At 33.2% G+C, this 13,175-nt stretch overlaps 1 protein-coding gene across 6 annotated transcripts in view; it reads left to right on the top strand.

The window, feature by feature from the left end:
- Positions 1–13,175, top strand: part of SNX13 (sorting nexin 13) — a 135,906-nt gene that overhangs the window by 38,705 nt on the left and 84,026 nt on the right. For all 6 annotated transcript variants that reach the window (XM_043589039.1, XM_043589035.1, XM_043589036.1 and 3 more), the window contains exons 2-5: positions 5,115–5,227; positions 9,407–9,509; positions 11,474–11,563; positions 12,509–12,630. In XM_043589039.1, coding sequence (XP_043444974.1) covers positions 5,115–5,227; positions 9,407–9,509; positions 11,474–11,563; positions 12,509–12,630 — 428 coding nt within the window. The remainder of the gene's footprint in view (positions 1–5,114; positions 5,228–9,406; positions 9,510–11,473; positions 11,564–12,508; positions 12,631–13,175) is intronic.

The following is a 13,175-nucleotide window of genomic DNA, read 5'->3' as shown; positions in this document are numbered from 1 at the left end:
AGTGAGTGGAAGAGGATCTTTATTCCTGTGTCCCTGGAGTGTGAAAAGCGGGGTTTGGGACCAGTTGCCCCAGCACATGTACTCATGATCCCTGTGTGGCTCCTGTTCTGTGACTTCCTCCCTGAAAAGGAAATAATAAGGTGGGATGCCGTGAGCATGTGTTGAGGCAGCCTAAGGAAAGCTTTTTTGTACATCAGTCTCGTGGAAGAACAAAGTCCAGCTTTTTGAGTGATTTTTGAGAGTGGGAATTTGGTATGGTTTGTACTAGAAAGAATGTATAGCTCTGCTTAAAGCCATAAGGTGAGGGTTGGAGGAGCACTTCAATTTAGGCTGCTTTTCCTTTTCACTTTTCCTAGACCTTCTTCCTTTCTTGCCATTTCCCCTTTCCCCTCCTTTTCTCCCTTCCCCTTTCCTTCCATCCCCTTCATTTTACTTCTCTAGTTAGTAAATTAAATAGTTACATAATTAGTGAACAACTTCTTTGTACCAGGCTTTGGTTAAATTATTATATAATGTTGAATAAGACAAGGTTCCATATAGTTACAATAAGGCCACCCTTCTTATGAGTACTTATTTTTTTTGTTAAGTAAGTAAAGTTTCATAAGAAGTAAGATTTCATAAGAAATCATATGACTTCTGTGACCCAAATTGGCGCTGAAGTAGTATCAGTTTTAAGATTCTCATCCCTATCTGTCTGGCTGCCCTATGCCATATAATGTGTTCAGATATACCAGGTCATTATAACTCTGAGGGTGGTTGACCCATTCTAGTGAGACTTACATCACAGTCTGACGTCCATGTTGTGGGAGCTCTGACCATCTGTTTTTTATGTGATCTAAAATTAAATAGCTCTTTCCACGTAGTCCCATTCTCCTATAGCCAGGAGAATCTGGGTCTGGCTTTGCATTGAAATAGCTGTGTCATTATGAAGAAAGTTACTTAATCAATCTATTACAGTTAGATTTGACTTGGGAGTCCACTTACTGTGCTAATGGGAACTTTGGATCAAAGAGAGTGATTTTACAGAGGTTACACAGAATGTTAGTGGTAAACTGACTGTATTTTCTTTGTGTTCTTACTATTATATGATGCTACCTTTACTATCATAAGAGACTATGGTGAGGAACAGATGAAATAGATATCAATAGGACTTGATAGGCATAAAATATTACAAGGAAAATTATTTCCACTTGCTTCCTGTTGTCAGGAGTCATTATCCTTTCTTGGTTCTTGAACATCTTGGAAGCAGGGGTCAGTTTTTATGTCTCTGTGTCCCTGTGCTCAAAGCCACACTGATGTGTATAGGTGTCAGGACATACTCATAAATTGAGACCCTTGAAATTCTTTCCGTTACTTTTGTAGGGTATACTTGGTTATGTTGATTTTCTAATAATAAAAATTATATACTTATATTCAGACCAGGGACTTATTATATTCATTACAAGACATTTTCTGACTAATATCTTGGGAAGCGTATTAAATTGATTAATTTTTGGATAAAGGGAAGCACTCGTTGATGATTTTAACATTCTTTTCTTTTTGTGATTTAACTTTAGGTAGTTGTCAGTGACAAATTTTAAGGTTTAATAAGGAGTTGGGATTTCCCTAGAATCAAATCTCACTTTTATACTTACTAGCTTGCATGACCTTGGGCAGTTTTTTATTTTAAGCTTCTCTGTGGCTTGGTTTCTCTCTTGCTAAACTAGGAATAATTGTGATTAAGGTAAAATTGAATACAAGACCAGGGACTCATTTACTCCCCACAACAGCCACATAGGTGAGGAAATTAAGGCATTTGGTGATTACCCAACTAATAAATAGTAAAGGTGAGATTTGCACTCAGTCTAACTCCAAAGTCCATACTTTTGGGGCACTATGCTGTACTAAGTTCTTGATTACTTCATAAAATGTTCTGAGAAATAAATGAGATAGTATTTAGAATGTTTGGTACAGCTTTGGTTCTCAAAGCTTTTTGAATTTTGGAGTTGTGGAAAAGGTTTTGTGGACCTAGAGATTAAGGAAAATTATAAATAGATAGTTGTTCTTAGTTCTAAACAGTTCTGATAGCTTGTTAGAAATGAAAGAATCACAAAGATAATGGATTAGCATCTGCATTTTAAGAGTCTGTATTTAAGGTCCTTAAAGTTTGAGAAGCACTAGAGTAGATGATTTTGAAAATTTCTTCCAGTGCCTCCTTGATAAGTCCGTGAGTTTAGGGAATCACATAACATGGATATTTCGGTGTTGATTATTGTATTTAGAGGAGAAAATGATAATATATCAAGTATTATTTTAATGTAAATCACTGTGATAGAGGTCTGTTTCTATTTTTTGGCTTCCATGGTAGGTCAGTTCTTGAGGTAATTAATACTTATTTGAATTTGTAAAAAGTTTCTGATGTGGTACAGAATTATCCTAAATTTTATCATCTTAGGAAATAATTAGAACTCAAGATTTTTATATGGTATAAGATTAGTTGTTTTTCTTAATCTCACCAAATAATAACATAATAATATCAACCAATTACATTATATCTGGGAACACTTGGAATAATATGAAATTTTCTAGTTTTGGACAATTCACTATTCTGGTGTTTCCATGAACAGTTTAAAATTTGACGTTAACTATAAATGAGCCCCTGACTTGCTTGATTTGACATGCTTAATTTTATTAGTCTCTGGAATATAAAAATTTCTTTCACAAAGGGTCTTCTCTTGTAGAATTTTAAAACTATGACAGTAATGTCTATTTTGTTCACCGTTAAGTCACTAGTGCCTGGCACATTGTGATAGATATTGACAAGTGTTTGTAGAATGAATGAGTAATAATTTATTTTTTGATCATTTTGCTACCATTTTCAAATGAGAAGAGACAAGATTCTGAAAACTTATGTTTTAGACATTCGAGCATCTACCATGTTAACTAACTGCTGCATTAAATAATCTTCCCCATATTAACTAACTGTGATTCTTCTTTGAAAATTTTTTTAATTGTGAGATGTATGATTCACATAGAAGAAATATTACATTTATTCAGTTTAGGGCAAACAGTTGATTAAGAAATAGAACCCTACTGAATATTTGAGAAGCCTCCTGTGGGTTGTCCTCCAATTGCATGCTTCCTTCCTTTATCTACAGAGATAGCCAGTTTGCTTCGTTTCATTTTAAAACCTCTTAAAATATCCAAGCAGCAAGTTGTTTAGTTTTGACAAACTGGCTAGCAAGCATAAATCTAACATTGTAAAGAAAGAATAATATTGTAAATATTAGGCCAGATCTCAATGGAGAAGGTAGATTGATTAAAGTATTTGGGTCATAGTCTGGTTTCAGCTTTCCTGAGAGTGTATGAGAACTCTTTGCAGGGAATTCAGTGGGTAAGGTTTTGAGTGAATCTTGGGAAATAGCATCTGCTTTCCATAGTTGGGCCTCTGGCTGTACTGTAGTGTGGATCAGGTACTGGATGTTCAGCAGAAGGATTGGACTGCTTTTGTATTTTAAATCCCCATGGTTTACTTTCAGCTCTTAGAAGTCAGAGACCACTTCTGTAGGTGAAATAGTTTCCCCAGCTGATTCAAGGAGGAAATCATGAGGTCAGAGCAGAAACTTCATCAGTGGGTGTTCTGTCCTCTGGTTAAAAAGATAATAGTGGCCAGAATGAGGAAAAAGGATAATAAATACAAACGAACAAGATTGAAGTAGCCTTATGTAGAAGAAGAAATGTTTAAAATTTCCACAGAGTGACATTAAAGAGGATATGAATAAATGGAAAAACATTACTTGGGGTAGGAAGACTCATTATTATAAATTATACTTAAATAAATCTTTTCTAAGATTTCTGTTCATATGTCATCTAGCTGAAAGCTTCTTATATAGTCCTATATATATAACTTATATAGCAATCATATGTAATTGCTTTATTTTTCTCCATAGCACTTTTCGCTGGCTGATATAACTGTACATTTATTTATTACTTGTTTTTTCCCCTTCTGGAATGTAAACTTACGCAAATGTGTAAATTTATGAGAGTATGCTTATTGCTCTCTTTTCTAGAAAGTAGCCTTATGAGGATATGTTTTATTCCTTGTGGTTTCCCCAAGCACCTTCAGCTTATAGCACATAAGAAACATTCATTGACTGAGGAATGAATGAATAAATAAAACTGTTCTTTCTCTCATAATCCATAGAACTTACTGTCTATTCCAGTTTTTTGGTCATTAATTTTGTTCACTTTAGCATCTTATAATGCTTTCTATTATTTTCTTTTGGTTCAGTGTCTAATTGTTTCATTCCTGTAAGACATTCTTCTCTGTGCTCCTTGATGGCAGGAATGGGACAAGTGCATCCTTTGTAGACCTCACAGTGCAAGGCAAATGCATGTAGGAACTTACTGAATTGAATACGTTTATTTATTCGTAAGGACTTAAATTGCTAAAATCCAGTTTGCCTTCAACAAAAGGAGTATTTTAAATATATAATACAGTATAATTCTAAACAAAACAGGGTTTTTTGTTTATTTTTAAGGATTGAGAATTTTGGAGATGTTTTTTGAGCTCATGGTATATTTTGGTAACTGAAAATTGGAAGTTGTGCAATTATAATTTTATAAATTTCTATGTAAATTTGAGTAAAATTTTCAGTGAGATGTGGATTTCTTACCTTGAAATTTTAAGTTTTAAAAAATGTTGTTATACTGTATTTCTGTTGGAACTTAGTTTTAAGATGAAATACTCTAAACATGTACAACTTTGGAGGCTATTTAACCTTTTATATATATGTGTGCATATGTAAATGTTTTTATAAATACTTTTTTTTATCATTTCTCATGCCAGCATATCATTCAACAGTTTGTGTCATGATTGCTTTTGTGCTTTACATTGCCACTAGATTTTTAAAAAATCATTGCTGATGTACTATAAATCCCTTTCTACATATAGATTCTGTATATTGTTTCTTAGAGATAAGTCTCCAAGAATGTAGTTAACATTTTCAAAAACAAATATGTAACAAATACTGCAAATAGTACTGTATATGTTGAAAGGATGTAAAAGTTTTGTTCTTTTCTAATTCATATGGACATTTATTTATTAAAAATTATTTTCCTTTTCTTTATTTCAGACCAGTCTATCCATATGGGGATGGGGAAGCCTTGGCATTGTCCTTTCTCTAATAACCTTTGGACCTTTTGTAATATTTTATTTGGCATTTTATATCCTCTGCTTTGTGGGTGGGTAAGTATTCTCAAAGATAATCTTATAATTGCTATGTCATACTCTGTTGTTAAAAATTGAAACAAATGACCATGAGACCTCAAGAAGAAGAAAAAAATGACCATGAGAAATGGAAGTATGGTTTGTGAATGCTCTTTTTTGCAAATTATTTTTTACCAAAGTTAAATAAAATTAAGATACCTGATAAAATAAAAGCAATGTAATGGGGGACACCTGGGTGGCTCAGTCGGTTGAGCATCCGACTTTGGCTTAGGTCATCATCTCCCAGTTCGTGAGTTCGAGCCCTCTGTCGGGCTCTGTGCTGACAGCTCAGAGCCTGGATCCTGGTTTGGATTCTGTGTCTCCTCTCTCTCTATCCCTACCCCCCCCCCCCCCCCCCCCCCGATTCGTGCTTGCATACCCTCTCTGTCTCTCTCTCAAAAATAAACAAAAAAAAAAAAGCAATGGTGATTGTAATTTGTATCAGAAATATGCATAATCATTTTCAAAAAGCTTTCAATTTCCAATGATATAAACTTTTTGTATAATTTGACAGTTTTAAAGAGTTTTTATTCCTTTTGGTGTTACTACCTTTTAGGAGTGAACAAATTTTAAATCTATTATATTAATAAGTTATATTGAGATGATTCAAGTTTTATATAGTATAGAAGATACTGTTTCATTGATTAGACTTCAAACCATGTTAATTTCCCTTGGAGAATGCTGTTACTTTGTTATAGAAAATTCGAACAACTGATTTTGCCTTTTTGTCTTCATGTTTGTTTGGTTAACAGTGTTTATGCTTTACCTTGAATTGATAATCCTTTACAAGAGAGGTTTCAGTCATGATTTAGTATAGCTTCCTATATGGAGCATTTGGTATCAGATGTGAGTTGTATATGAGAAAATCTATAGAAAACAGAGGTAGATGCTTGTTATTTAGATACTCAAACCAAGGTCGCTTAGCTGAGTATTTTGTTGTTACTATGTGTGTGTGAATGTACATATATGTTTGTGTGTGTGTCTGTATTTTTAAGATACATTTATGTAATTGTGGAATGAATACCTTTGAGCTCTTTTTTTTTTTTTTTTTTTTTTTTAAGTTTATGTATTTTGAGAGAAAGCAAGCAAGCACGGGCACCAGTGTGGAGGGTGGGAGAGGGAGAGAATCCCAAGCAGGCTTCTGGCTGTCATCGTGGAGTAGGCTGACATGGGACTCAAATTTTTGAACCGTAGTAAGATCATGACTGAGCCAAAGTCAAGAATTGGGTGCTTAACTGACACAGCCACCTAGGCACCCTCTTGAGTTCTTTTTAAAAAATCTTTTGAGACCCCAAATATTTGGAAGAGCTATTTGAACCTATAGGTTTAAAGAACTTAGCTGAATTGAATAGCATATATAAACTGTGTCCTGAGAGACCCTGTAAGATACTCAAGAACTGACTTCTAAATGTACATAACACCACCCACCTCTTTCACAATAGGGTTTGAAAGTTATGTGTAGCCATTTTATAGGGAGTGCACCCACTGTTTGTAGCACAAGTGAGAAATCAAACATTTACCTCAAGGACTATTGCTAAAACTATATTTCAGATTGAGTATTTTCATCATTATTGCTTAGATATGATACTATATACTGAAGCAATTAGAAATAAGCCATAGGAATTAGATAAGTAAATTTTTGAATATCTTTGTTGATGATAAAGATGACTGAAGACTTTATAGGTCTACAGCCTTCTTTGCTTCATAAATTAGACTTCTTTGTTACAAATTAAGACCAGAGCAGCATGGTTGCATAACTATATGGCTGCACCTCTTCTCTATAGGCTCATGATTGATTTTACCGATTGGAAAGGAGACTGTTTTGACATGTTTCTCTGAAAAGGAGAGATTTCTTCTGTTCACTAAATGAATAAAACTTTGGCAAAAGTGATGGAAAAGGATTTCAGAATATTTTCCAATATTTCATAAAGGGAGGAAATTGCAACTTTATTTGTCAGCAGGAGCTCTAGGATCCTTTGGAAGGTGGAGGGGTGGAGAATCATTTCTCTTATACGAAAGTGCTCCATATAAAGTTTTGGAAAAGGGGAAGGGTGATGAGTCCATTCTTTTCAGAGTCATGGTAACTTTTCTTGTTCCCTTTGTGAGTCTGCAGATTTATCAAGAAGTAATCTCAAAATATTTTTTAGACACTTCTAAAGTTCTGTAAATTTTTAGATAAGATGGAATTTTGAAGGGTGTGTGAAGGCCACTATAAAACTCTTTGGGTAGATAATATGAAGAGTCACATGGTAGGGTCTGAAATCCTAAGTTGATATTATATCATAAATTGATTGGATGTTCTGTCCCAGGTTGTTGATCTCCATGAAATTCCCTGCTATAGTAAGGGAACTTTAACTTAAATACTAAGGGCCTCCCAAAATTGTCTCAGGGGGTTAGTTAATTAAGCATTTCTCAATTAACTCTGTTATGGTCAATGAGTACCATAATTCCTGAATCACATCTTTCCTATTTTGTCTTTAACTACAAAGAATGATTGTCTTTTCTTTAATGTAACTTTGTATGGTTTAATGCTTTATGAATTGTAAGAACGAAAATAGGTTTTTAAATATCAATCTTAAGTAAAATAATTACATTCCATATACTAACCATTTCTTAATTTTAGTGCTTTTTTATTGTGCAAGTTTTTAAAGTTATTTTTTCCCCTTAAAAATGCAAGTTTGAGAGGAATTAATACATTTCCTATGACAACCACCTTTTGTTTTTGTTCTGCAGTTTGCCCTTCTACATTGTTGCTAATGTATATATTTTGCTTATAGTCAAAGCTAATTCCTTATTTTCTAATAAAAAGAAAACTTTTGGAAGGAAGATCATTTAGGGATTTTTTTGTGTGTTTTTTAAAAAAAATTTTTGGGGATGCTATTGATACTATACTATGGGCTATTTCATGTAGTTCTGTTGTATCGGATGATACAGTCATTTGTAGCATCTGATTTTACTTAAACCTCAAGGCTGAAACTATTAATTAGGTTCTTTGTAAGATCAAACTGTTCCTTCTCTTACTTTTCTACTATCATACTTTGGACAAAGGTTAGTGTTTTATCAGTCTGTTTCATGATAATATTTTTGTTAGCACTGTTAACTTAATGTAAGCATTTTATTTTGTCTGTAAATGTACATATCACTAGATAAAACTGAAATATGGGGCCAGCTTGATTCTTACTAATAATAGCAGATGCAAGACAGGTGAAATTTTTGGTAATTCTGAGGCCAGCCCTTTTAAAAAGAAACAAAAATAGAATTGATGACATGGGCTCATATGACTTGTTTTTCTCCACTCCCCTTTCTGCGTTTGTGGTGCTTATACTAAGGAGCAGATAGCCACAGAAAGCAGAGAACTTTGAGAATCTTCCTTTCAGTAGTTGAGGCTGACCATAGTTAATTTTTCACAGTTCCCTAGTCACCACAGCCTTTGAATCATTGGAAGATTACTCCAAGATCATTGTAAAGTTAGAATTTGATGGGTTTTTTTTTTGTTTTTTGTTTTTTTTTTATGGATTTCCTATCTGCTTAGTGGTGCTGAGATTTAAGTGGTAAATTTTAAATATAGAAAATATTGATAACGTTTAGTAAATACAGTAAAGCAGTTCTAAACCAGTTTTTGTCTTACCGCAACTCTGTAATTATTTCAAAACAATTAGCCTTCGGGATATATTTATATGTATCTTTAATTTCCAGTCTGACTTTAAACTATAAATTAAACCTCTTTTTTTCCTGTATAGCCTTTATTTATTTTATTTCCATAGTGGAAATTATATTACTATCTCACATTAATCAGTTAACTACAGAAACGTGTGATTTTAGCTATGGATTTAGATCCTATTTGTCTTTGGTTAGCTAGCCTACTTACTTATTGAGGGCTGATTTTCCTAAAGTTTGAACTTGTTGCCCGGGATTCTTTATGAAGTATATTGTATAAAAACTTTGAAAGGCACTCTTGTATAAATTCATAAAATATTTATAGTTGTTTTAAACTTCAGAACATAACAAAATTGTCAGTTACTTGCCTTGCCAAAGTCAAAAACTGACTTTTTAGTGAATGACAGGGCATCTATTAAACCTGAAAAATACATTTCGTAATAGATGTGTTAACTTATAATAAAATTTTATTTTTGTATCTAAAATTAATTTTTCCCCCAGGGGTTTTGTGGTTACTCTCCTGTTTGGAAAAACAAACTCAGAGAAGTACCTAGAACAGTGTGAACACTCATTTCTTCCTCCAACATCCACTGGGATTCCTAAGGTAAATAGAGTAAAGGAATGTGTGAAACCTCAAAGTCCTTTTCTATGCGGTGATGATAATGTGATCACCTGTATATGGCTTGGCAGATTTTTCTGTAATTCACTAACGCTCACTGTCAATTTATGGGAGACTTCCTGATCATGCTTAGAAAATGCATTTTTAAAAGATTACTTGGAAAACTTTTTTAATGTTAGATGTTAAAAAGTGGAAATGCAAGTTTTAGGAAAAGATAGAAATTTGGGCCCTCATCCTGCTATCTTAACATAAGATTTCAAAATTTGGAATGAAGTAAATTACATAGAAACCGGAGAGAAGAAAATGGGCACTTTTCTTTAACTGACTTGGAAAATACAGCTTGCAGTTAGGCTATGCAGTATCTATAATTTTAATAATTTAGGCCCAGTTTTATATATATATATATATATATATATATATATATACACACACACACATACACAACATCTTGAATGTTGGTATATTTCTATTTTTTATATCATAACCTATAAATAAATTGGAATTCAGTATTATAAATAAGTTTCAGATTTGCATTGCCTTCAATTGTTGGGTATTCAGGATGGTTTGTCTCATCTTGTATGAAGAGAGACAAATGGTCTGGAGTTGATACCTGTATTTTAACTTTACGTTTATTAACTTGTCCATTATGTGCTAAGATGTAGGAGATGCAGAGATAGTAATATACAGTATTATTTTATATTACTGAAATAAAAGAATTTCACCCCATCCTAGTAACTTTCATATTAATAATTTTTTTTTCTTCTAATACTTAACATTTAAAATCTCTTTGAGACTTTCTTCTGCCCTCCTTTAGAATTCCTGTTAATACGTATTCTTTTTTTTTTTTCAACGTTTTTTATTTATTTTTGGGACAGAGAGAGACAGAGCATGAATGGGGGAGGGGCAGAGAGAGAGGGAGACGCAGAATCTGAAACAGGCTCCAGGCTCCAGGCTCCAAGCCATCAGCCCAGAGCCTGACGCGGGGCTCGAACTCACGGACCGCGAGATCGTGACCTGGCTGAAGTCGGACGCCTAACCGACTGCGCCACCCAGGCGCCCCAATACGTATTCTTTTGAGTTTGCTCACAGATCTTTTCGAGGAAATGAACCTTTTCTTTTTGGATTGTTTCTTAGCCATCCATTACTTTTCATTCATTGGAATGGTACATAATATAGGATGGGAAATATGTTAAAAATTAATATCCTAAATGGAAATAATAACAGTCAAGACTAGCTAAGTCTTATAATCTGTTTTTTAGTACATCATATAAAAAGAGTGATTTTCATTTGCTATTTCTAAAATGATTTATAAGTATGTTTTATGAAAAAAGTCTTAGCAGTTGCATGTTATAATTTGAAGCCTATGTTTTATATATATATATATATATATATTTGTGCTTTGCTATTTGTTCATATTTTTAATTGAAGAGTGTCCCACTGATTTTCACTGTTTTTCCAGTCCACTGATCTTTCTGAAGACTACAGAGAAATAGAGGAATTCATTTTCTTTAGTTGCTAAAAATCATCCCTAAATAAAGTTAGTTAAAATATATTCATTTGGCAGCTGTGTATATAGGCTGGGAAGGGAGAAGAGGAGAGTTTAATAAAGATAATTATTAATTTGACTCACCTGAAACACTAACTTAGGGCTTTGAAGTTTAATTGAAATACAGCAACAATATCTTTTCAGTTTTCTCACATTATAAATAATATTTGCTGATGTTTTTAAAATTTTTGAGGATGACAATAGAATTTTTTTCTGGGTGTCTAACTTTGTTAGAGAAACTTTGAGAGCTGGTGTTTGGTTTATACCAGAGCCTTAAGAAATAGGGCTATTATTGACTGACTTGAAGATAACAGGAAAGTTACAATGAATATTCAGTTAGAAGTGAACTATAGAGATTTTAAATTAAGAAACTGTGCAGTAAAATGTTATTATTTTCTTTAAGTGCTTAGAAGAAATGAAACGAGAAGCCAGGACTATAAAGATTGATAGAAGATTGACAGGTGCCAATATAATTGATGAACCTCTCCAGCAAGTGAGTTTTCCTTTGTGGTATTTGCATACCTTGTATTGTGTAATAAGGTTTATTTCTTTTGAAAATACTAGGAAATATTTTTTGTTATATATGTAATATGCTGGAAATTTATTATGCTGTCCTTGGATCCTGTATTTAAACATGGTACCTTATTTGAGAAATCATTCATAATGAAGGGGTTTATGTAATATTCAAGCCTTTTGTTTGAATTTGCGTTTAGAAAAAAGTTTCTTTGATAATGTTTCTAATTATTTTAAAGTTAAAATGCTCTTTAGCTGATGAACAAGCTTAGTGGTTTGGTAAATCAGATATTTTTTTCCTATTGTTTTTTAAATGGATATACCTGATTTGATTAAAAAAATATTTAAAAATTAGATTACAAATTTTTTTTCTCCTCCCAGAAAGTTTTCATTGATGTTTATTTCATTATATGATTATTATGTGTACTTTAAAATTCTAACATTTCTTTTGTAGATGAGCCATATTTAGTGTACCTGATTTTCAAAAATAATACACATCAAGTTGTATTATTTGCTATTTATAGGCTGCTTTAATACTGTTGCAGTATCCAAGGTCCTAGAATTAAGTGAACTCCTTTGTCTTTTTTGGTAATTTGACTGCAGTATATTTGAAGATATAATCTTGGAAAAGAGGTTTCTTTTTGAGAATTAGGGTCATTTGGTATTATTTTGCACCTCATTCCATTGAACTAATTAAACTCTTGATTGTATCATGGCACTGAAAATTTATGTTTTTTGCAGGTAAATTTATGTCTTTACCTGAATATGGGTGGGGATTGACCACAGATAAGGCAGTTTTTTTTAAATCACAGTTTAGTGTGTAGAGAGCAAATATAAATTGATAAAAAAATCCTTTCAGGTTTTAATTCGCCACTGATCCTTTTTAATCCTAAAGCTGTATTTTTCCCCAATATTTTTGTTTTAGGTTATCCAGTTTTCCTTGAGGGATTATGTCCAGTACTGGTATTATACACTAAGTGATGATGAATCTTTTCTTCTTGAAATTAGGCAGACTCTTCAAAATGCACTCATTCAATTTGCTACTAGGTAAGGTCACTGTTTGATGCAGAAAAATTTAAAATATATTGTTTATACCAGTAAGGAAAATGACTTTTAAATGGAAGGGGGAAATTGATTATTAAAAGGTAAGTAGAGGGCTTCTGGGTGGCTCAGCTGGTGAAGTGGCCAATTTCAGTTCAGGGCATGATCTCAGGGTCCGTGAATTCGAGCCCCACGTCGGGCCCTGTGCTGACAGCTCAGAGCCTGGATCCTGCTTCAGATTCTGTCTCCCTCTCTCTCTGTCCCTCCCTCCTTCTCACTCTGTCTCTTTCTCTCAAAAATAAACATTAAAAAAATTTTTTTTTAAAAGGTAAGTAGAACAGTAGTTATTGCGAGATAACGCTCGGATTATAGAACTGGAGCTCTAAAAACCTATACTTCTTTAACTTTAACCTTTATATTTACAGGATGTTGATCTTGATTAAGCCTTGATTTCTGTCTGGATGTAAGTTTCTTCATCCAGGTCTGGTCATGTGACTTTCACCCCACTTATTGAGAATACCTTTTTTTCCCCCCTCTTATCCAGATACTCT

This window comes from Prionailurus bengalensis, chromosome A2, assembly GCF_016509475.1.
Source record: "Prionailurus bengalensis isolate Pbe53 chromosome A2, Fcat_Pben_1.1_paternal_pri, whole genome shotgun sequence".
NCBI lineage: Eukaryota > Metazoa > Chordata > Mammalia > Carnivora > Felidae > Prionailurus > Prionailurus bengalensis.
The sequence above is the reverse complement of the archived record's forward strand: the minus strand, read 5'-3'. Positions and strand labels throughout refer to the sequence as shown.